The sequence below is a fragment of the Meles meles genome, chromosome 2, assembly GCF_922984935.1.
Source record: "Meles meles chromosome 2, mMelMel3.1 paternal haplotype, whole genome shotgun sequence".
Classification (NCBI taxonomy): Eukaryota; Metazoa; Chordata; class Mammalia; order Carnivora; family Mustelidae; genus Meles; species Meles meles.
The window spans coordinates 67,956,737-67,975,566 of record NC_060067.1 but is presented as its reverse complement, the minus strand read 5'-3'; the positions used below and the strand labels follow the sequence as shown (position 1 = coordinate 67,975,566).

General features: G+C 49.8%; 1 protein-coding gene across 3 annotated transcripts in view; it reads left to right on the top strand.

Annotated features, from left to right (window-relative positions):
• Nucleotides 1-18,830, top strand: part of HTT (huntingtin) — a 142,687-nt gene that overhangs the window by 75,400 nt on the left and 48,457 nt on the right. For all 3 annotated transcript variants that reach the window (XM_045990446.1, XM_045990439.1, XM_045990429.1), the window contains 11 exons: nucleotides 2,182-2,259; nucleotides 2,748-2,971; nucleotides 4,165-4,243; nucleotides 4,368-4,529; nucleotides 6,703-6,758; nucleotides 7,998-8,146; nucleotides 9,930-10,066; nucleotides 11,803-11,919; nucleotides 15,494-15,616; nucleotides 15,973-16,208; nucleotides 17,305-17,447. In XM_045990446.1, the coding sequence (XP_045846402.1) occupies nucleotides 2,182-2,259; nucleotides 2,748-2,971; nucleotides 4,165-4,243; nucleotides 4,368-4,529; nucleotides 6,703-6,758; nucleotides 7,998-8,146; nucleotides 9,930-10,066; nucleotides 11,803-11,919; nucleotides 15,494-15,616; nucleotides 15,973-16,208; nucleotides 17,305-17,447 (1,504 nt within the window). The remainder of the gene's footprint in view (nucleotides 1-2,181; nucleotides 2,260-2,747; nucleotides 2,972-4,164; nucleotides 4,244-4,367; nucleotides 4,530-6,702; nucleotides 6,759-7,997; nucleotides 8,147-9,929; nucleotides 10,067-11,802; nucleotides 11,920-15,493; nucleotides 15,617-15,972; nucleotides 16,209-17,304; nucleotides 17,448-18,830) is intronic.

The window sequence follows — 18,830 nt, the reverse complement described above, 5'->3', positions numbered from 1 at the left end:
TCTTAAAGTTTGGGAAATTTGGGGCCATTATTTCCTCAGATATCTTTTCTGGCTCTGCCCACTGGTTTTTCTTCCCTCCTAAGAGGTTTCTAGTTAGCTGCATATTTGGGTGCTTGGGGTATCCTGTACGGGGCTCCCTGAGGCTCCTCTGGGTGTTTTTCTCATGTTCTGTCTGGTCTCGCCCCGCTCTTGTCTGCAGGTCTTTGAATCCCATCCTCTGCAGCATCCAGGCTGTCAGCCCAGCTCACGCTCTGTCATCACAACATGGTAGTTTTGTCTCTAAGTCTGACCTGGGTCTCTTTTTGGATCTTCTGTGTCTCTACTTAAGTTTTTGAGCACATGGAATATACCATTGTGATGAATTCTGATGTCATTCTCTGCTAATTCTAAAATCCTGTCCATTCCAGGTCATTTTTGATTGCTTGCTTGTACTCCTCATTATGGATCACAGATTGCTACCTCTTTGCATGTCTGGTCATCTTTGACTAGATGCCAGGCACAGTGAAATGTTGGGTCCTGGGCCTTTCTGTGCTCCTGTAAATCTTTTTGAGCTTTATTCTGAGATAGGTTTAAATTGTGTGGGAAGTTTACTCTTGGGTCTTGCATGTGCGATGTTAGTTGGGTTGGAGCGATGCTCCGTCTTGGGCTAACTGTTCCCACGACAGAGGCAGGGTGCCCCGTGAGTTTCTGTTCTCCCTAGTTTGGGGGGAAACAGTAACTGTCCTTAGCCCTTTGTGGTGCCACACACTGCCCTGTAACCCTTCCTGCTGATTCTCCCCTGGTCTCGGGGTGGGGTGGGGTTCCCTTCACACGCTATTGACCAATACCTTGCCGACTCCCCGCATCTCTAGAGGCACGCCCCCCCCAGACAGCTGTCTCTGATGGGCTGCCCTGTAGACCCCTGCTGCTTCAGCTTCTCTGGACTCACAGCTCCTCCAGACTTGGGGTCTCTGTGCTGCGCTGTGCCTTTCTTCCTTGTGCCCTGACCTGGACAGTCTCCCAGGGCAGTGGGCCAGTGCAGTGTTTGTCCCTGCCCCTTAGTTACTCTCCTCCAGTCCCTGTCCTTTAGTGTCTTGTCACCTCAACTGCACCAGGGTCTGACGCTTCTTTTGCTTGGTTGGGTGACAGGTATAAATGGGCCCAGTGCCTTGTTTTGCCAGAAGTGCAAGTATGTATTCCACTGCACATTGGTGCCTGTGCTAGGACGTGCTCCTGGAGCTCTGTGGGTCTCCAAGGCCGCCACGGCCTCCTTCCTCATCAGTTTCCCGTGCCTCTTGAAGGGTTTGGTGCCACCAAGTCCTCCATGCATGTTTGTTAGGAGACCTGGTCCTTTGCTAGACACCTCGTGATCTGGAGGCTCGAGTTGTAATTCTTCCAGTTAACATTTATTAGACACCAGCTGTGGGCTCGTAAAACCCAAAAGCAATGTGTTGCAAATTCAGCCTGCAGAATACAACCTGGAATGCGTGGAGTCTAATTTAATTTAGTAAATCAGAATATTAAAATTTATGGTCCTTGCATTTGAAACCAATGCAAGTCTGTTGTTTTTAGTACTGGAAACTGTCCCTCACAAGGGAAGTGAGAGGCAGTGTGGCTGCTGTGAAGTCCAGCCTCGCTGACAGAAGCAGCGGCTGCTGACCCTGCAGGCACCAAGGCATTGGGCCATTGGTGCCAAGTGCCTGGCTTGGCATCCTCCTGAGAGCTCATGTCCTTGTCCTTCCAGATGCCCCAGAGACACCGGGTGCTGTGGGTCTCACGTTTTAGGGTGGTAAAAGTAGTTTGCGTGAAGTCACGTGAAGGCAGTCATTTTGGTCACTTTTGCAGATCCCAGTAAGACCCCTGGGGCGTTCCATAGTAGATCACACGAGGCCTGGGCCTTGTGTTCAGCTGCACATCTGGAGGGCTCCTGACTCCTCCATACTCTGCATCCCTGCCCGGAGCAGACAAGCGAGCCAGCAAGCGACGGTCACACCTGGTAGAGAGGCCTCAGGCAATGATGCAGCTGCCCATGGTTTCCTCTGACTTTGTTCCCAACGATGGACTGCAGGCTCCCCTGGCATTGACTGACGCTTATGAGTTTTGCGGACACTCGCGTGTGTCTGCTGTCTGTGTGGGGCTCACAGCTAGAGGAAGCCACTGCGAGTTGCTCACTTCGGTGTCTCACTACTTGCTCTTCTGCAGTGCGTTGAAGAGATCCTGGGGTATCTGAAATCCTGCTTCAGTCGGGAACCAGTGATGGCAACTGTTTGCGTTCAGCAGGTAAGAAAGTCCTTTCCTGGAAAGGACTTGTCGTGGAAAGCCATGGCTCTGGGCAGGAGGCTGTGACGCTGCAGGTCCCAGAGAAGGTGGTGCTGGGGGCGTGATGGTGGCCCCCGGTACTGTGTTGGCTCACTGTGTTATCGGGCAGAGGGTCCCTTCCCCAGTCCCCTTTGGAAGGGGGAGGGCCACCACTGGCGAGGGCAGCTGGACTCTTGCCAGTGTCCCCCCAGGGTTTTGTTTAGAATGCTCGGTCTCATTGAGAAACACAGTGAAGTTGAGGCTCCGAGATTCTTCTGTACGACTTACCTTGCCTGGCACCACGTGGTCTCACGCGCTGCTGATGGTGATTCTCAGCAAGGATTTCCGTCTGAATTTTTGCTGACGTGCCCCGTTAGCTTTAGCTGGGTAGACTCTGCCTGGGAAACGCTCTGTGTATTGTTCACGCTGTGTTCAGTCAGATGCTGATGGCTTCAACTCTCTCACTCTAGCTATTGAAGACTCTCTTTGGGACTAACTTGGCCTCCCAGTTTGATGGCTTGTCGTCCAACCCCAGCAAGTCTCAGGGCCGAGCACAGCGTCTGGGCTCCTCCAGTGTGAGGCCGGGCTTGTACCACTACTGCTTCATGGCTCCATACACGCACTTCACCCAGGCCTTAGCTGATGCCAGCCTGAGGAACATGGTACAGGCGGAGCAGGACCACGACCCCTCAGGGTAACCTTCCAGCTGTCCTGGCCGGGGTGCTCATGTTGGCGGGTGGGGATGGGGGCAGGACATCTCCAGTAGACACGTGACAGAGCGAGCTACGACAGTTTGTAAAAAGTAGAAAAAAAATGGCCATGGTCTTCTCATACTCCCCTGTGTCTGAAGAACTTTGGAAAGTGTGCTTGTTACCAAGACGCTGGAGGCAAGGCCCTGCCTTCTAAGAAGTGTATGGTTCAGTGAGTAAGATGGTGTATGGGGGAGTGTGCGGGCTCGGGGACCAGGCCAGTGTGGGAACACCAGGCCCACTCCCTGGGAGGCTGCCGGGGCTGCGGTGTGGGATGTGTGATGTGAGACATACTGGCCCCAGGCGCCGGTAGGGGGCACCGCTCAGGTCTGCACTCAAGTTGGTGTGGTAGTGCTGGCATCTGAAGTTGTCTGAGGGCACGGGAGTGTCTCCTGTAACAGTACTTGGCGTTTTATAACGTTGTGGTTTGAAGTCTTCATTTAAATTTATGGTTCTGTTTTTGGTGCCTGAAGTAGAGTAGTGGTTGCTTAAATTCCTCTAATTATTAGGTATTTGAGGTACTGCTCAGTGGAGTAACAAGAGGATTCCTGGTTTTTTCCTTTACACGGGTAGCGGTGTAGCTGGTTAACCTACCAGAGTCAGAAGCCCAGGAAAATGCCCTTGTTCCAGGCTTTACATTGGTGGCTTACCCACAGTATATCCAGTTCCCAGGAATCAATCTCTTCAAATGCTCTGTTTAATGATATGGGGTATAAATAAGAAAGTAAGGAAACCTCTGTGTGTGTGTGTGTGTGTGTGAACTGTCATCTAACTTTGAATATGTTTCTTGAAAAGCATGTCATAATGTGACTATTTAAAGAACGTCTTTCTAAGAAAATCAAGTGAGCTCTTCAGGGTCACTGAATCTTTCCAGTGGGCATCCCCTTTCAGCCTCATTGTAGCCTGGGCTGGGTAGCGGTGGGTTTCCTGTGCTGGGCGAGCTCTCTCTGGGTGCCTGCTGCCCCAGACAAGGCTTGGGACAGCCGCCCCCTGCGGTCCCATTGCAGTCGACCGTCAGTGTTGAAAGGAGGGTATCCCACTGTGGGCGTGGCCCCCTAGGCCCTCTGGCTCCGAGTGCGGCTGGGGACACAGGAGAGGATTTAAGGCCACCCTTTGCTCCTGTTTTTCCGTTCGGCAGGTGGTTTGATGTGCTTCAGAAGGTGTCTACCCAGTTGAAGACCAACCTCACAAGTGCCACGAAGAACCGTGCGGATAAGGTGAGGGGAGCCAGCAGGCTTGGGTGCCAGAAGGGAGGATGGGGCCTGACGCCTCCCAGGTCAGGGGCTTCAAGTTTTCAGTTGGAGACTAACTTACGATTTGTTCTTCCTCTTTTTTCCCTAGAATGCTATTCATAATCATATCCGCTTGTTCGAGCCTCTGGTTATTAAGGCTCTAAAACAGTACACGACCACCACGTCCGTGCAGCTGCAGAGGCAGGTGCTGGACCTGCTGGCGCAGCTGGTGCAGTTACGGGTCAATTACTGTCTGCTGGACTCTGATCAGGTTGGTCCCTGGCGGCTTCCTTCTGCCCTAGCTGCTGGTGAGTCAGCACCAGTCACCTCTGAGAGCCTGCAGGCTGCCTCCAGGGCACAGGCCTGCACTGCACCTTCCCCGCCTTTAGGGCTGGCGAACCGGGTGGGACTGGCTCCTGGTGGCCCTTATCCTCCCCACTCCGAGATAAGGGGATTTAAATTTTAGATACAGTTAAGACTTACTCTTGGGGGGGGGGGTGCATTTTTGCAAAATGCAGGGACTTATTTTGAACAGATTATCAATTCTGACATCTAGTTTCAAACAAGCCGACGTCAGCGGCGTCTATAAAGAAGACTTGGGGGCGCCTGGGTGGCTCAGTGGGTTAAGCCGCTGCCTTCGGCTCAGGTCATGATCTCAGGGTCCTGGGATCGAGTCCCACATCGGGCTCTCTGCTCAGCAGGGGGCCTGCTTCCCTTCCTCTCTCTCTGCCTGCCTCTCTTGTGATTTCTCTCTGTCAAATAAATAAATAAAATCTTTAAAAAAAAAAAAAAAGAAGACTTGGTACAAGGCAGTGGGGGTTGGCGCCACGTCTCAAGAGTTCCTCCTGGCAACTGTCTGACCAACACAGTGTGGACTCGCCCTGGTCAGCTGGGACTCAGCTGTGGGGAAGTGCTTCCAGAGTCTCAGCCCCCTGGGACGCTACAGATAAAGTTGCCTCTGAGTCATGGAAATGTGACTGTCATTGCTGGGCCATGACCTTGGCCTCCTTTCCTAAGTGAGGTGGGAAATGTTTGGTAGACATGGTGTGTCTGTAGATCCTGCCAGCACCAGCACTCACCTGAGAGGGTCTGTTGCCCAGAGAAACAAGGAAACATGTTCAAGATGCTCATCTCCCTGCCAGGGGTAGTAATAGGAAGCCGTCCTCTGATGAAGGAGGGCTTAAAGGACCAGGCTTCATGGTGGCTGACATTTGGACTCATCCTCCTTTTGCCAAATTATCAGAACATCCTCTGGAAGGCCTGCTGCCATCCTCGGGCCGATGCTTGCCGGAGGGCGGTCAGAGACAACATGCCCTTTCCTCTGACACAGGGGTCTTGGCGGGCAGAGGCCTCATCTGAAGCCTTGGGCGGTGGTGGCCCAGAGGGAGGCAGGTGCATGCTGACCAGGGCGTGAGGAATATGGGTGCCCTGGAGGCTTTCTGGGCAGAATCCAGGGCCCACAGTGAGGGGTGCACCCCACTGTCTCCTCGGCATCCAGTCTTGACTCCTTACAGGCAGAGCTCAGTGTTCTCCTGCGGAAGTGAGAGGCTGCTCTCTTCCTGGGCTGGCTTCAGTGTGATCGCATTCTCTCTTCAGTCTTCCTGTGTAGACTGTCTTCTCAGAAATGCTGTGATTTTTGGTGCTTGCGTCTGTCTGACTCCCATCTCCACCTGACGCGTGGACATGGCAAGGAGCCAGCCTCAGAGCTTCTGCACAGCTGCCTCCCAGCCCCCTCTCCTGGGCTGCTGCTGGTCTTTTCTTGCCTTGAGTGCTCTAGACTCACATTTGTTCGAATTTGCTTGTGTCACTCAGGGCCCTTTCTCCCCAATCCTGAGGGTTTCAGTACAGTGACAGTAGGAAGCGAGAACAGGCAGGCCATTGAATTCACTTCCCGTCATGGTCTGCAGAGTGCCTGGTCTGTGTCTGCGTCGTGCCTGTGGGCTGGGAGCAGACAGTGGTGCATAAGCTCCAAGCTCGAGGTTGGGAGAGCGCAGGTGCTTGGAACACAGTTGGACACAGTACTGGCTCTGAGCTAGTCCTGAAGAGCTGTCTGTGCCCTCAGGGTCCCCTTCCCTGTCAGACAGCAGCCTTCCTGTATCAGCTCCCTTGAACATCGGGGTTTGGAGGGAGAGGGTGAGTGGACGTGGGCGTCTTCTCACCCAGCCAGTCTTGGGGCATCCGTGCTGCTTGGTGGGGAGCCAGAGCAAGCCGGCCCCACGAGTGTCTCTGTGGGTCTGCTCCGTGTCTCCCGGGGAGCTCCCACCCCACCATTCAGTGGGGCGTCCTGAGTCATCTTGTCTGATAGAATACGTCTGAGTTCTTGTGTGCACACACGTTTGCTGCCAGGAACTGGTCAAAAATGGACAGAAATAAGTAGGGAGAAAAGCAACCTGGTTTGCATGTTGTAATTACTGATGTGAAAATTTTTATCTTCCTGCCTGTAGGTGTTTATTGGATTCGTGCTGAAGCAGTTTGAATACATTGAAGTGGGCCAGTTCAGGTAATGGCCTTTTGTTCTTTTAGACTCTGTCCTTACCAATGCACTTACATGGTACTTTAGATTATTAAGATGAACATTTACTTTAAAGAATTATGAAGCATTTTTGCTAGTTTTTTTTTAAGTGGAACTCTGATTAACACGCTGTGTGTTTTTATTTCTCTGAAAAATTGATAAGTATCTCAAGACCTATTTAGAAATAGTTGTGCAGCTGGAATTAGACGTGTCTGTTCTCACATTTCAGAGCCTTTAATTATGAGAGCAGACGGGTAATGCAGCCCCATTGGCTGGGACGCTGATCGTTTTCTGAACTTCTTAGAGAGAACGTGCTTTAGATGTGGCTGTCTTCAGTAAACGTGGTTACTGTGCACTTTGCTGAGAGGGGCCGTAGAGCTCCCTTGCTGGACAGTGAAGTCTTAACACTCTTTCCTGGGCCAGTGATGGGCGTGTGAGTGTAGTTACTGAAGATGAGATCTCTCTAGTGTCCGCGCTGAACAACCCGAGTCAGGGGTGCCCACCCCCAAACACTCAGAAATCTGCGTTTAGCTTGTGCCTCCCCAAAAAGCTAACTGCCAAGAGCCTGCTATTCACCAAAAGCCTTACCGATGGTGTTAACAGTCGGCTAACTCGCATTCTGTGTGTTCTGTGTATCATGTGTATTCTTACAGTAACATCAGGAAGGCACTGTGTTTATAGTACAGTATTGTATTTATGAAAACTGTGCATGTAAGTGGACCCACGCAGCTCAAACCCATGCTGTCGGGGGTCAGCTGGACTAACTTCACGAGTAGTTGGGCTCAGCTGTCCTTTGTAAGTAGGTGAAGACCGATGTGTTCTCAGTGTCCCTTGGGACTAGAGACCCAGTACTTTTTTATTCTAATTAGGTGACATTTTGCCTATGTGATTTGAGACAAGTTACTTTTTCTCCTTGGAGTCTAATTTCTTAAATTGAAGAGAGAAGGGGCAGGAAGAGAGCGCAGAAGATCGTACCTCAGGGCACCCATTGCTTTCTGGGGGCTCTCCCTCAGCCCTCCCCATCCACCCTTCCCTCCCCCTTCTCCCCTCATTCCCTACTCACTCCCTCCCCTCAGTCTCTCCCCACTACCCCCTCCCTGGCCCCCCTGCTCTGTCCCTTTCTCTTTTGCTCTCAATTTGGAATCATGAGTAATTTCATGTTGTTTATATTGATCACACATCTTAATTTTTAAAAGGAAGTATCTAAATGGATGTTTTTGTTTCTAGGGAATCAGAGGCAATTATTCCAAACATCTTTTTCTTCCTGGTATTACTATCTTACGAACGCTATCATTCAAAACAGATCATTGGAATTCCTAAGATCATTCAGCTGTGTGATGGCATCATGGCCAGTGGGAGGAAGGCTGTGACACATGGTAACGGGACAAACCTTTCCCTGTGGTCATCAGTAATGATGTGCTGGACAGTGTCGGTCTTCATTACACCAACTTCCAACTGTGTCCACGGCTGCTCTGTGCTTTGTGGCTCTATGTGCGTGTGTGTGTGCGCGTGCCTGTGTGTGCATGTGCACAAGTGCATGTATGTGTGTGCCTTGTGTGCACGTGCATGCATGTGCCTGTGTGTGCATGTGTGTGTGCACACATGCATGTATGTGTGCCTTGTGTGCACGTGCATGCGTGTGCCTGTGTGTGCCTCTGTGTGCATGTGCACGCGTGCATATGTGCATGTTGTGTGTGTGTGTGTGTGCACGCGTATGCATGGCTTAGAGATGTCATGAAAGGGAGAGAGCCCCCCCACCACCGCCATATCTCAGGAGCTTATAATCTTCTAAAGTCAAAACACAAGAAAAGCAGGAAGGTGATCTGAGACAGATAGAACCTGACATAAACACTCTCATCTAATTACATGAAACACAAGAAATTGAGAAATCCACCTTCTGGAAGGACACTCAGTTTGTTGTGTCCTGGTACGGGAAGGTCCTTCTGTGCTGTCTGGCTCTTTGCAGAGACCTCAGTGAGGAGCACAGACAGCATGCTGCTCTCAAGCAGGCCCCACCTGTGCAAGGAGACTGCGGTTCAAAGAATAAACTAAATCGTTGAGCTTTTCAAACAGATCTTTCAGCGTTTTCCTCTTGACTCCTCTCTGGCTCTACTGTCAGGAACAGTAGGCTTTTGAACCTGGTGGGGGGACCTCCTCAGAACTTTGCAGACCCCACATGTGGGGAGGGCACTGTGACGTGCAGCCTTCTCTGTTCCACATGCTTGCAATAGAGCAGGTAACGTGTTGAGGGGGAGACACTCAGGGCCATTTGATCCTCACAGTCTCTGGAGTCACCTTTGCCATGGCTTCACAATGGCTGAGATTCGTGCCACAGCAAAAGTTCACACTTGTACACGTATGGAATTTGGGGTCCATGGTGCAAATGTCAAATAGAAGGATGACAAAAGCCCCCTAGATTAGAGAGTCTTTTGATAGAAAATCAGTGGGCAGCCAAACCCTCGTACTTTCTATGGAAGACTTGGTCATCTGTAGACCAGTCAGCAAGTATGCTGTGCGTGCGTGTGCCGGGGCTTGCGTGTGCCCGGGCTTGCGTGTGCTGGGGCGTGCATGCCACTAGGCAGACAGTGCCTGACAGTGACATCAGTGACATGATTGGGCCACACCCTTCCCAAGGAAAGACGCTTCTTAGATGGTTTGTCCCCGTGGTGGTGCTAGAAGCAAACTACTTTCACTGCTGTTTTGGATAAGACAAAACTTGGGGGAAAGGCGTTATCTAATGAGAGTGAGTTATTACTTAGAACAGCATAGAAATCTAATACTTTAAACACAGTCATCTCTTCAGGTAAATCTTTAAGTGGAGTACACATTAGAATAGAGTGTTGCTACTTTTAGAAGATTTTAGTTTGAATTACTTTTGAATTTGTGTCTCTTTTTGTCAGAAGTGATGTTACATCACAGACACCCTAGTTTTTTTTAAGATTTCATGGAATTATCAATAAGTGTCTGAGAAAGACCTGTGGCCTCCATGGTGGCACACTGATAATTCATAGCACTCAGGGCTAGCCTGAATTCATCCCGTATCATAAGCCATGCACGGATTAGGGTTTCTTATTTTTTGGACACATTTTGGAGGTGCTAAGCTGTGTCTGCGGTCTCATGGTTTGTGATGCCTTCTGACCCTTCTTTTGTGCCCCACAGCCATTCCAGCTCTGCAGCCAATAGTGCATGACCTCTTTGTACTGAGAGGGACCAACAAAGCTGATGCTGGAAAAGAGCTTGAAACCCAAAAAGAGGTGGTGGTGTCGATGCTGCTGAGACTCGTCCAGCACCATCAGGTAAGGGAAGGGGCAGTCCCAGCAGGGGCAGGAGGAAATGGCCTGTGGCCTGCTGTCCGCTAATTTGTGGGTGATCCTTCATGCTGCCCAGGCGCTCAGTTTGGGGAGCTGCCAGGAAGGGCTAGGCTTGCGGGATTTGATTTAAAGCTGTGTGGCCACCTCGGGACGTTTACTGCCACCTGGCTGACAGTCACTAGGTCATTCAAGGATGTTAATAAATTGGAGACCCTCTTCTCCAAAATCTGTTAATTGACATTGATCAGAATGATAGAATTCTAAAATATGATTTGAAAAATCCCACATCTGAGGGGTGCCTGGGTGGCTCAGTCAGTGAAGCATCTGATTTTCGGCTCAGATTGTGATCCTGGGGTCCTGGGATCAAGTCCCTCATCAGGCTTCCTGCTCAGTTGGGAGTTTGTCCCTCTCCCTCCGCCCCTTCCCCATCTTGTGCTCTCTCTCAAATAAATAAAATCTTAAAAAAAAAACCCTCACATCTGAAATAATCTGAAGACTTTAGCTTGTACATCCATCCATGTGTTGAAGCAGGGCCAGGCTGTTCTCCTTTGTGCGGAGTGTGGTTTTGTTTTCCTTAAGGTGGAGCAGTTTCGGGCTGATCAGGGGATCTCAGTGCAGAGATGTAGCTCGCAGTGATGCCGCTCTTAGCGTGCACACTTGCCTGGCTCTCGCTGTTGCGTAATTCTTGGTAGCTGTTTGTCTTTGAATCTTAAAGTCATACCTTTTCTCGTGGAAACACTTTCTTTGTGCATTCTCATTTTGGTTAATCTGTGTAATGTTTAATTAAATGCTTACTGTTTAATTAAATCCCATAATTACAATGAAAAGTACAAAGCACACTGGGTTGAAGGGAGGCCCAGGGAGTGCACTTGGGGAGCTCTCCATCTGCTTCTTGAGAGGACACAGAGGGTTGGCTAGGCTTTGCTGAGGAGAGTCAGAATGGAGTGCAGATCCCCCCTCTTGTGGGAGAATGCTACCAAGCTCACTGAGCCGAGGCATGGCTGTAGTTGTGCAGGCTTCTTACAGGGTGGGCTTGGATTGGCTTGGCTCTCTCTGTAGTACTCCTGGTGAACAGGTCAGGCCACCGGGCATTTTCATCAACAAGCAGCTGATAAGTATTTTCAGTTTTGCTGGTTCTTGGGCATTGGTTGCAATAACTTAGGTTGGCTCCTTGGGACAAAAGCTGTCCCAGCCAGTGTGCCGATCAAATTTATTTACCAAAACAGATCTAGCCATCTCTGCTCAGAACTAATCACTTATAAATTTGTGCTCAACCCTGGGTAACTGTTCTGAGAGTGCTTTGTGGCTCAGTAGGAGGTTAGCTTTGCAAAGAGCAGAGTTGAAGTTAACGTAGACAAAAGTCAGGAGGCATCTGTGGGCTAGTCAGGGCTGTGTTTGCATTTTTCCAAAGGTTAGTATAAATTTGATTTTCTTTTTGTGCCTTTTGTTTGATTGTGAAATCTTGTAACCCCATAGAAGCATAGAAATATAATGATGGCTTGTGTTCCCAAGGAGTGGGCAGTTGGAGTGTGCCCCTTGCGTTTTCTTCTGGCTTCCCATGTGTCCTGTGTCCCGTGGGCCAGGCTGGCATTGGGTACATCAGGCCCTCACCAGAGATTGTGTTTGCCTTGTGGAGCCCTCCTGCTGAGCTGGGGTCAGTGCAGCAGGCAGGCACGTGTGAATCTGAGAGCACTCTGACCGCCCCCCCCTCCCCCCCGCAGGTGCTGGAGATGTTCATCCTGGTCTTACAGCAGTGCCACAAGGAGAACGAAGACAAATGGAAGCGACTGTCCCGGCAGATTGCCGACGTCATCCTCCCGATGTTAGCCAAGCAGCAGGTTTGTCCCTGTCTGCTTTATTCTGTGGGGTCCCTGGGGCACCTTCCTAAGTGGCACAGATTCCTGTAGGAGATGGCACTTGGGATTGGCATTTCACTGAGTCGTAACAAACTCAGTTTGTGGTCCTCTTCAGTGCCACTCAACAGGGCAAGGATTTCATTCATTCTCAGTGACCGTCTTGGGTTGCTGTGTCTCTTGCTTTGCAAGAGCAGAGCCCACATCCACCCAGAGCTGTGGGGCCGGAGATTGCCGGGGCCAAGGCGGAGCCAGCCTGTCTCAGTCCAGAGCCGTGTCCTTTCCCATCTGGCTGCCCTGCCTCCCTCATTCTGCTTAGTCAGGCGTTGGTACTTGATCTTCAGGTGTTTGTTGTCCCTGATCAGCCATGATCCATCATTTAAGCAGAACTTCTGTAATCGAGCGATGTGTTCAGTTGTGCCCATAACTGCAGTGGAGCGAGGTGATGGCCATGCCGTGGGGCGTGGAGTCCACTCGACACACAGCTTCTGAGCCATGTCTGCCACTGGGTGTCCGAGGATAGGGTGCCCTGTGCAGGTGCAGCAGCAGCTTTGTAAATGCGGTGTTGGGGGTGTCCCAGGGCGGCAGGGTGTGCCACTGCTGCCCTGCCAGGAACCTCACCAGTGGTTAGCAGCCCTCTGGGCCTCAAGCGCTTTGGATGTGGCCAGGCGGTACTGTTGGTTCATCCCAATTGTCGCAGTGGAGGAAGCAATTACTCTGGGGGACTAGCAGTGTCCATGACTCTTGGCAGCTGATGCAAATGCGTAGATGGGATGCGGTAGTCATTACTGTCTTCGTAGCTTCAGCCCCATGCTGGGTCCTGATGGATTTGTCCTCCAGCAGCCACGTTATAGGGAGGGAGTCCTGACTTCCGGTGACACTGACAGAGGGCAGTTTTGATAAGTTGGTGAATGTGGTGTTTTAACATGGTCTTAGGTTCCATGCCTGTGGATCTGTATTTTTAGAACACTATTTCAGAAACTTTATTCCAGTCTCTCATTTGTCTTGTACGCAATCTAAGGAAGGTGGGGCTGGAAGGCATGGTGACTGTGCAGGTGACCCCTGCCCCCATGAAGCCGTGTGAACCACCACGCAGGGCTCACTGGGTGGCTTGCGTGAGTGCACACTGCATGCACAGGTGGTGGGGGCCCTCTTCAGTACGAGCAGTAAATATGGAATGAACAGAGCTGGCGAAAAGCCTGGCCTCGGGGAGTCACAGTTTCACCAGATGGAGGTAGAGGAGATGCACCACAGAAGTAACTCAGTGATGTGTGTGAGACCCCAAACAGCAGGCACTGTGGGGTGGGCCAAGGAGAGACAACAGGTGGCCGTGTCCGGGCAGGGCTGTGTTGCTCAGTTTGTGTAAGCTTGACCTGGGTAAGAGCTTTCTAGGCAGAGAAAACAGCAGTGCAGGCCCTGAGGTGTGGGAGCCTGCCCGCTGTGATCAGAGAATGTTGAGAGGCCGTGAGCGTGGAGCAGGGAGGATGGCCAGGGTGTGGGGGGCGTGGACAGCCTCTTGGGCCAGCGTGGAGGACTTGGAGGAGCCCGTCAGGTTTGGTACAAAACAGTGGCATGGTGTAATTTGGGGGCTGAGGATTGCCGCAGGGTAGGACTGAGGGCTGAGCAGGGGCACCATCCTGTGGCATGGAGGTCGTGGGCCCCAGGGTGGGGAGTGAGGGGGCGAGCAGTAGCCGCCTGCCACAGATGGTGCGGAGCAGAGCTGGGAAGTTTGGCCCGGCTTCACGGAGATGGGAGGAGGGGCACTCGTGGATGATGGGCCTCCCATCTGCTGAGGTGGGGGGATGAGGAGGTGAGATCCTGGGTGTTTGTGGCTGGCAACCTGGGAGGCACTCTGGGGAGGCTGAGGTCGGCGTTTGGATGCACGAGTCTGTGGTTGTCAAGATGGAGCTGAGTAGAACGTGAACACTGGGATGGGAAGAGGTCACTGTGGGACCCTGTGTAACTGGGAAGGAGGGCAAGGTGAGCTCTGAGCTTAGAGGCAGAGCCCGTGGAGGAGGCAGGGAAGGAAGAGCAGGTGAGTGCCAGTGTCGAAGCTAAGAAAGGAAGGCATCTTATGGAGGGGTCAGTTCTCAGCTGCTCACTGGCTGAGCACATGAGCTGGGAGCCAACCATGCATTTGGCAGACTGGTGGCCACCGGGGAGCGGTTTGGATGGGTGGAGGGTGTGGAAGCCTGGCTCAGGAGTGATGGGAGAGAGGCCTAGGCAAGAAACAGGCTCTGACCAGGAATAGAAGCGATGTGGCAGCCAGAGGTGGAAAGAGGTCAGGCAGTGCCTGTGTGTACACTGAGGCCAAAGGCAGAGGTTACTGCACTCATAGGGCTGGGCCTGGCCCTGGCTGTGGGTCCGGTGTATGCCTGCTGAAGACCCAGGAGAGGCAGAGCTGGTGGGGCAGGTGCAGGCTGGGGCAGGGGCAGATGCTGGCAGTGCGGAATCTCTCCAGTGGCTCTCCTGACCATGGAGGTGGGCCCCTGAGAACAGCGCATCTCTGCAGACAGGTCAGATGGGCTCCCTGGCTAGCGACGCACTCTGCGGGAAGAGCGGAGCCCAGCAGGAAGGCAGTGCTTCAACGCACTGTGAGGGAGACACTAAGCTCAGAATAGTTTGCACCATTAAAAACGTTAGATTCCAGATCCTGTTGCCTTGGGAGTTCTCCATTCCATTTTTAAGGAAGAAAGCAGAGACGTCCATAACAAGATGTTTCAAAATAACTTAAACAAAAACCTCTCTATGTGTGTGGCTATAGGATTATAGGAACATGGAGAAAGATAAAGAGAAATACAGTTGATCTTGAACAGCCCGGGTTCGAACTGTGCAGACCCACTTACATGTGGATGCTTGTGCATCATAAGTACAGGATAGTCTGTCATCTATTTCCTCTTCCTTATGATTTTCTTAATTACACTTTGTTCTCTTCCTTACTGTATTGTAAGAATGCTGTATGTAATCTGTATGCAAAATATGTGTCAGCTGTTTCTGTTACTGGTTAGTTTGTGGTTGTCAGTAGGCAGTAGTAGTTCCCTTTGGAGAAGCCAGTGTTACACAGGAATGTTCAGCTCTGTGGGGGTGGGTGCTTCTGACCCCCCATGTTGCTCAAAAGTCAGCTGTACACCAGTTTATTAACTTTTGGTCTAATTAGCTGAGTAGGAATGGGGTGCAGATAAAGCGAAGAAAGGAAAAGAGTGTGTGTGATTTCCCCTATTGGTAAATTCTGTGTGTGTATAGAGAGGCATGAGAGACGGTCCGGGAGTGTGGGTGGTGCTCATATCAAGTGCTGGGATTCCAGCTGGTTTTTTCATACTGTTAAATGTTTCAGTCTTTTACAGAAAATGTACATTGTTTATATAATAAAAATTTAAATGAAAAGATTTCCCTTGTGGGAAAAATGTAGCTGCTACAGTGTGCCTGGTTCCCTACTAAGGACGCTTTTAAAGGCAGGGGTGGTAAGGCTTGGATGGTCAAGGTCATCTGGCCTAGAGGTGCCTAACTTGACATAGAAATGTTAACATTTTTTTGGCTTTGTGGTGTTTAATTGAAACAGATGCACATTGATTCTCATGAAGCCCTTGGAGTGTTAAATACTTTATTTGAGATTCTGGCCCCTTCCTCCCTCCGTCCTGTGGACATGCTATTACGGAGTATGTTTGTCACTCCAGATACAATGGTGAGTGTCTTGCCTCATGGTGGCCCCTTGGATGTGTGACTGTGCAGTGCAGCATTCATCAGAATTAGCTGGGAACTTGGACTGGCAAGGTGGGGCCTGGGAATTTGCATTTTAAACAGGTTCCCAGATGGTATTGATGCTGCTTATCTGGGACCACATTTTGAAACTGATGATAATTTATTGGCTTTATTGATAGAGTGGTAAAATAGGGGTAATTTTCATCCATGAGGTTGGCGCTCAGGAAAAACGTGATTCTCTCGTTTGTTTTTATTGTGATACTAGCTTTATGGTAAGTTTTTTTTTTTTTTTTTTAATTCTCTTTTTATTTTAACTGTCACTTATTTTCTGTCTTTTAGGCATCTGTGAGCACTGTTCAACTGTGGATCTCAGGAATCCTAGCCATTTTGAGGGTTCTGATTTCCCAGTCAACTGAAGATATTGTTCTCTCTCGTATTCAGGAGCTCTCCTTCTCCCCATATTTAATTTCCTGTCCAGTAATTAATAGGTTAAGAGATGGGGACAGTACTTCAACACCGGAAGAACACAGTGAAGGGAGGCAAATCAAGAGTTTGCCGGAGGAAACGTTTTCAAGGTATGCTGTCTCTCCAAGCCTTTACCCATCCCATGGCCTTTAGGAAGTCACATTTTGTGAACAGTAAGTCTGCAGTAGCTCCTGGTCTTGCTTCAGTGCTATAAGTGGGGGTAAAGTAGTCTGCATGGGTATGCTTTCTATTCCCGACCTGCCTCATCTGTGGCACTGTGTCTCTTATTAGAGTTCAGTCACATCCCGTCCTGTACCCTTGTTAAGTACCACACAGTGGCTCACCATGGGAGTGCAGGCTGAGGCCAGCCTGACCTAGGTGCCAACAGTAAGGATGCGTGTTGTGTTGCCAGCAAAGAATTTAAAAATCTCTGAAAACCGACTAAAAGTCTCATTTTTATTCTCATGTGTGCTGGCCATTCTAAACAATCAGTAATAAAATCTTTCCTCCTGCCAGGGTGACTGTTTCCACTATGTTCCCCTTGGTGTACTTGTGGTAGCAAACCGTATCTACACTCACAAATTATTTGGAAGCTCCTTGAGGACAGATCAAAAGTCACGTCCAGTAAATGCTTATTGCCTAGACAAGTGTGTGTCCACCTTCCCCGGATCTGGGGCACTCTGAGGTAGAGCTGGTGGGATATCCCATGAGTGTGGTTTATGCGGCCGTGCTCCTTCCAGGTGGGCCCACGTAACATCCATTCAGCCTTCCGTTTATTGGTCATTGGTGGGGGTGCCTGTGCATTTGTGGAGAGAAATCCGGTAAACCTGCCCGACACCCTTTTGTTTACAGATTCAGCCAGGTAGCCTGTGGCTCCCTCTGCCAGTTAAGCAGGGGGTTAAAATGGATCATGCACTAAATTCCTACGTGGATTGTTGTCTTGGACTTCTGTGATGCTTTGTGGTTTGCAGGGCTTTAAACTAACAGCCCTGCAGGTGATACGTTTACTGCCATCTCATAAGTGAGGCAGGTGATACAGAGAGGGAAAGGGACTTAATATAAAGAGATGGTTTTAAATGTTGCACTTTGTTTACTTATGTTTTTGCTCCAGCTGTCTACCATACGTACGTATTTTTACAGTAGACCTCATGTAAGTGCCCTAAAACAGTCACCTAATTGATGTCAGACTTTTCCCTTTCTTTGAAGGTTTCTACTACAGCTAGTTGGCATTCTTTTGGAGGATATTGTTACAAAGCAGCTCAAAGTGGAAATGAGTGAACAGCAACATACTTTCTATTGTCAAGAGCTAGGCACGCTGCTAATGTGTCTGATTCACATCTTCAAGTCTGGTAGGTGCTTCAGACTAGTCTTCACAGAGCATCTGTTTGTTCCGCATCCTGTACTGTATGCTCTCAGAGGTAGGGCCTTTGCTGCCCGGTGTAAGCTCTGTGGTGCGTAATGTGCATTTGAGAAGATTTTGTTGGGGTACCTGGGTGGCTCAGTTGGTTAAGCATCTGCTTTCGGCTTGGGTCATGATCCCAAGGTCCTGGGATGAAGCCCACGTCAGCCTCCCTGCTCAGTGGGGACCCTGCTCCCCCCACCCCCACTCATGCTCTCTCTCTCTCTCTTTTAAATAAATAAATAAAAATCTTTAAAAGTCATACAGGGGCGCCTGGGTGGCTCAGTGGGTTAAAGCCTCTGCCTTCGGCTCAGGTCATGATCTCAGGGTCCTGGGATTGAGCCCCACATCGGGCTCTCTGTTCAGTGGGGAGCCTGCTTCCCTTCCTCTCTCTCTCTCTTGCCTGCCTCTCTGCCTACTTGTGATCTCTGTCAAATAAATTTAAAAAAAAAAAATCATACAATTTTTAAAAATTGAAAATGTTTTATTGGTGAGAAAAAGTAAACCCGAGGGCTTCCTCCTCTCTTCAACATTTGGGAGCCCAAGATATTTTTGTACTTTCACATGGGATTGTGAATTAAAAAGGACAGTGAACCCAAGAGAGGAGTCTCAAGAAGGCAGCCTTGCAGCATGCATAGGAAGCACGAAGTCCATATTAGGACAGTCAGTGCTTTATAAAGAGGAATGAGTGTTCTTGAGAAGAATGCCTTGGCTTAGATTAAATGGGTGAGAAGCCGGAAGACTTTAGTTACGGGCTATAGCTCGCTCTTCTTTCAGCAGGAAAAGTGAGAGGCAGTTCTGATCTCCAGGAAAAACAAACAACAAGGAAGTCATGGTCCAAATACAAAGCAAACCAAAGCATGGTGTGATTTTCAACAATCAATCTGATTGAAAGCCTTGACTTTAAGAAGCTGCTTTAAGTGGCTCAGGGGTCGTGACCAAGGACATATAGGAAATGTTGTTCATGTTTCTTGACTTTGTGGGAAACTATATTCACAAAATTATAAATGTTGTTTGATTTTTCAATTGAGTTTAAGTCAATGTGTGAATAAAACATTGAAGACTTACTTAATTTTGGTTTCAGAACAGAAGGAAAATGTTTTTATTTCCAAGAAAAATAAAAGGGAAACTAACCAACTTAATTTGGGAGTGGAAGATAGAGAAGAAGGTGGAAGGATGGAAGGGTCACTAATCTCATCTTGCGTTGTGGGGATTATACAGTCCTATCTAAAGTTGACAGAACATGAAATAGAGGCTACAGAAGTAACTAAACAGGACAAAATGAAACTTAAATGAATAGGTGGCATGAGTGAGGTACATCTTATCTCCAATA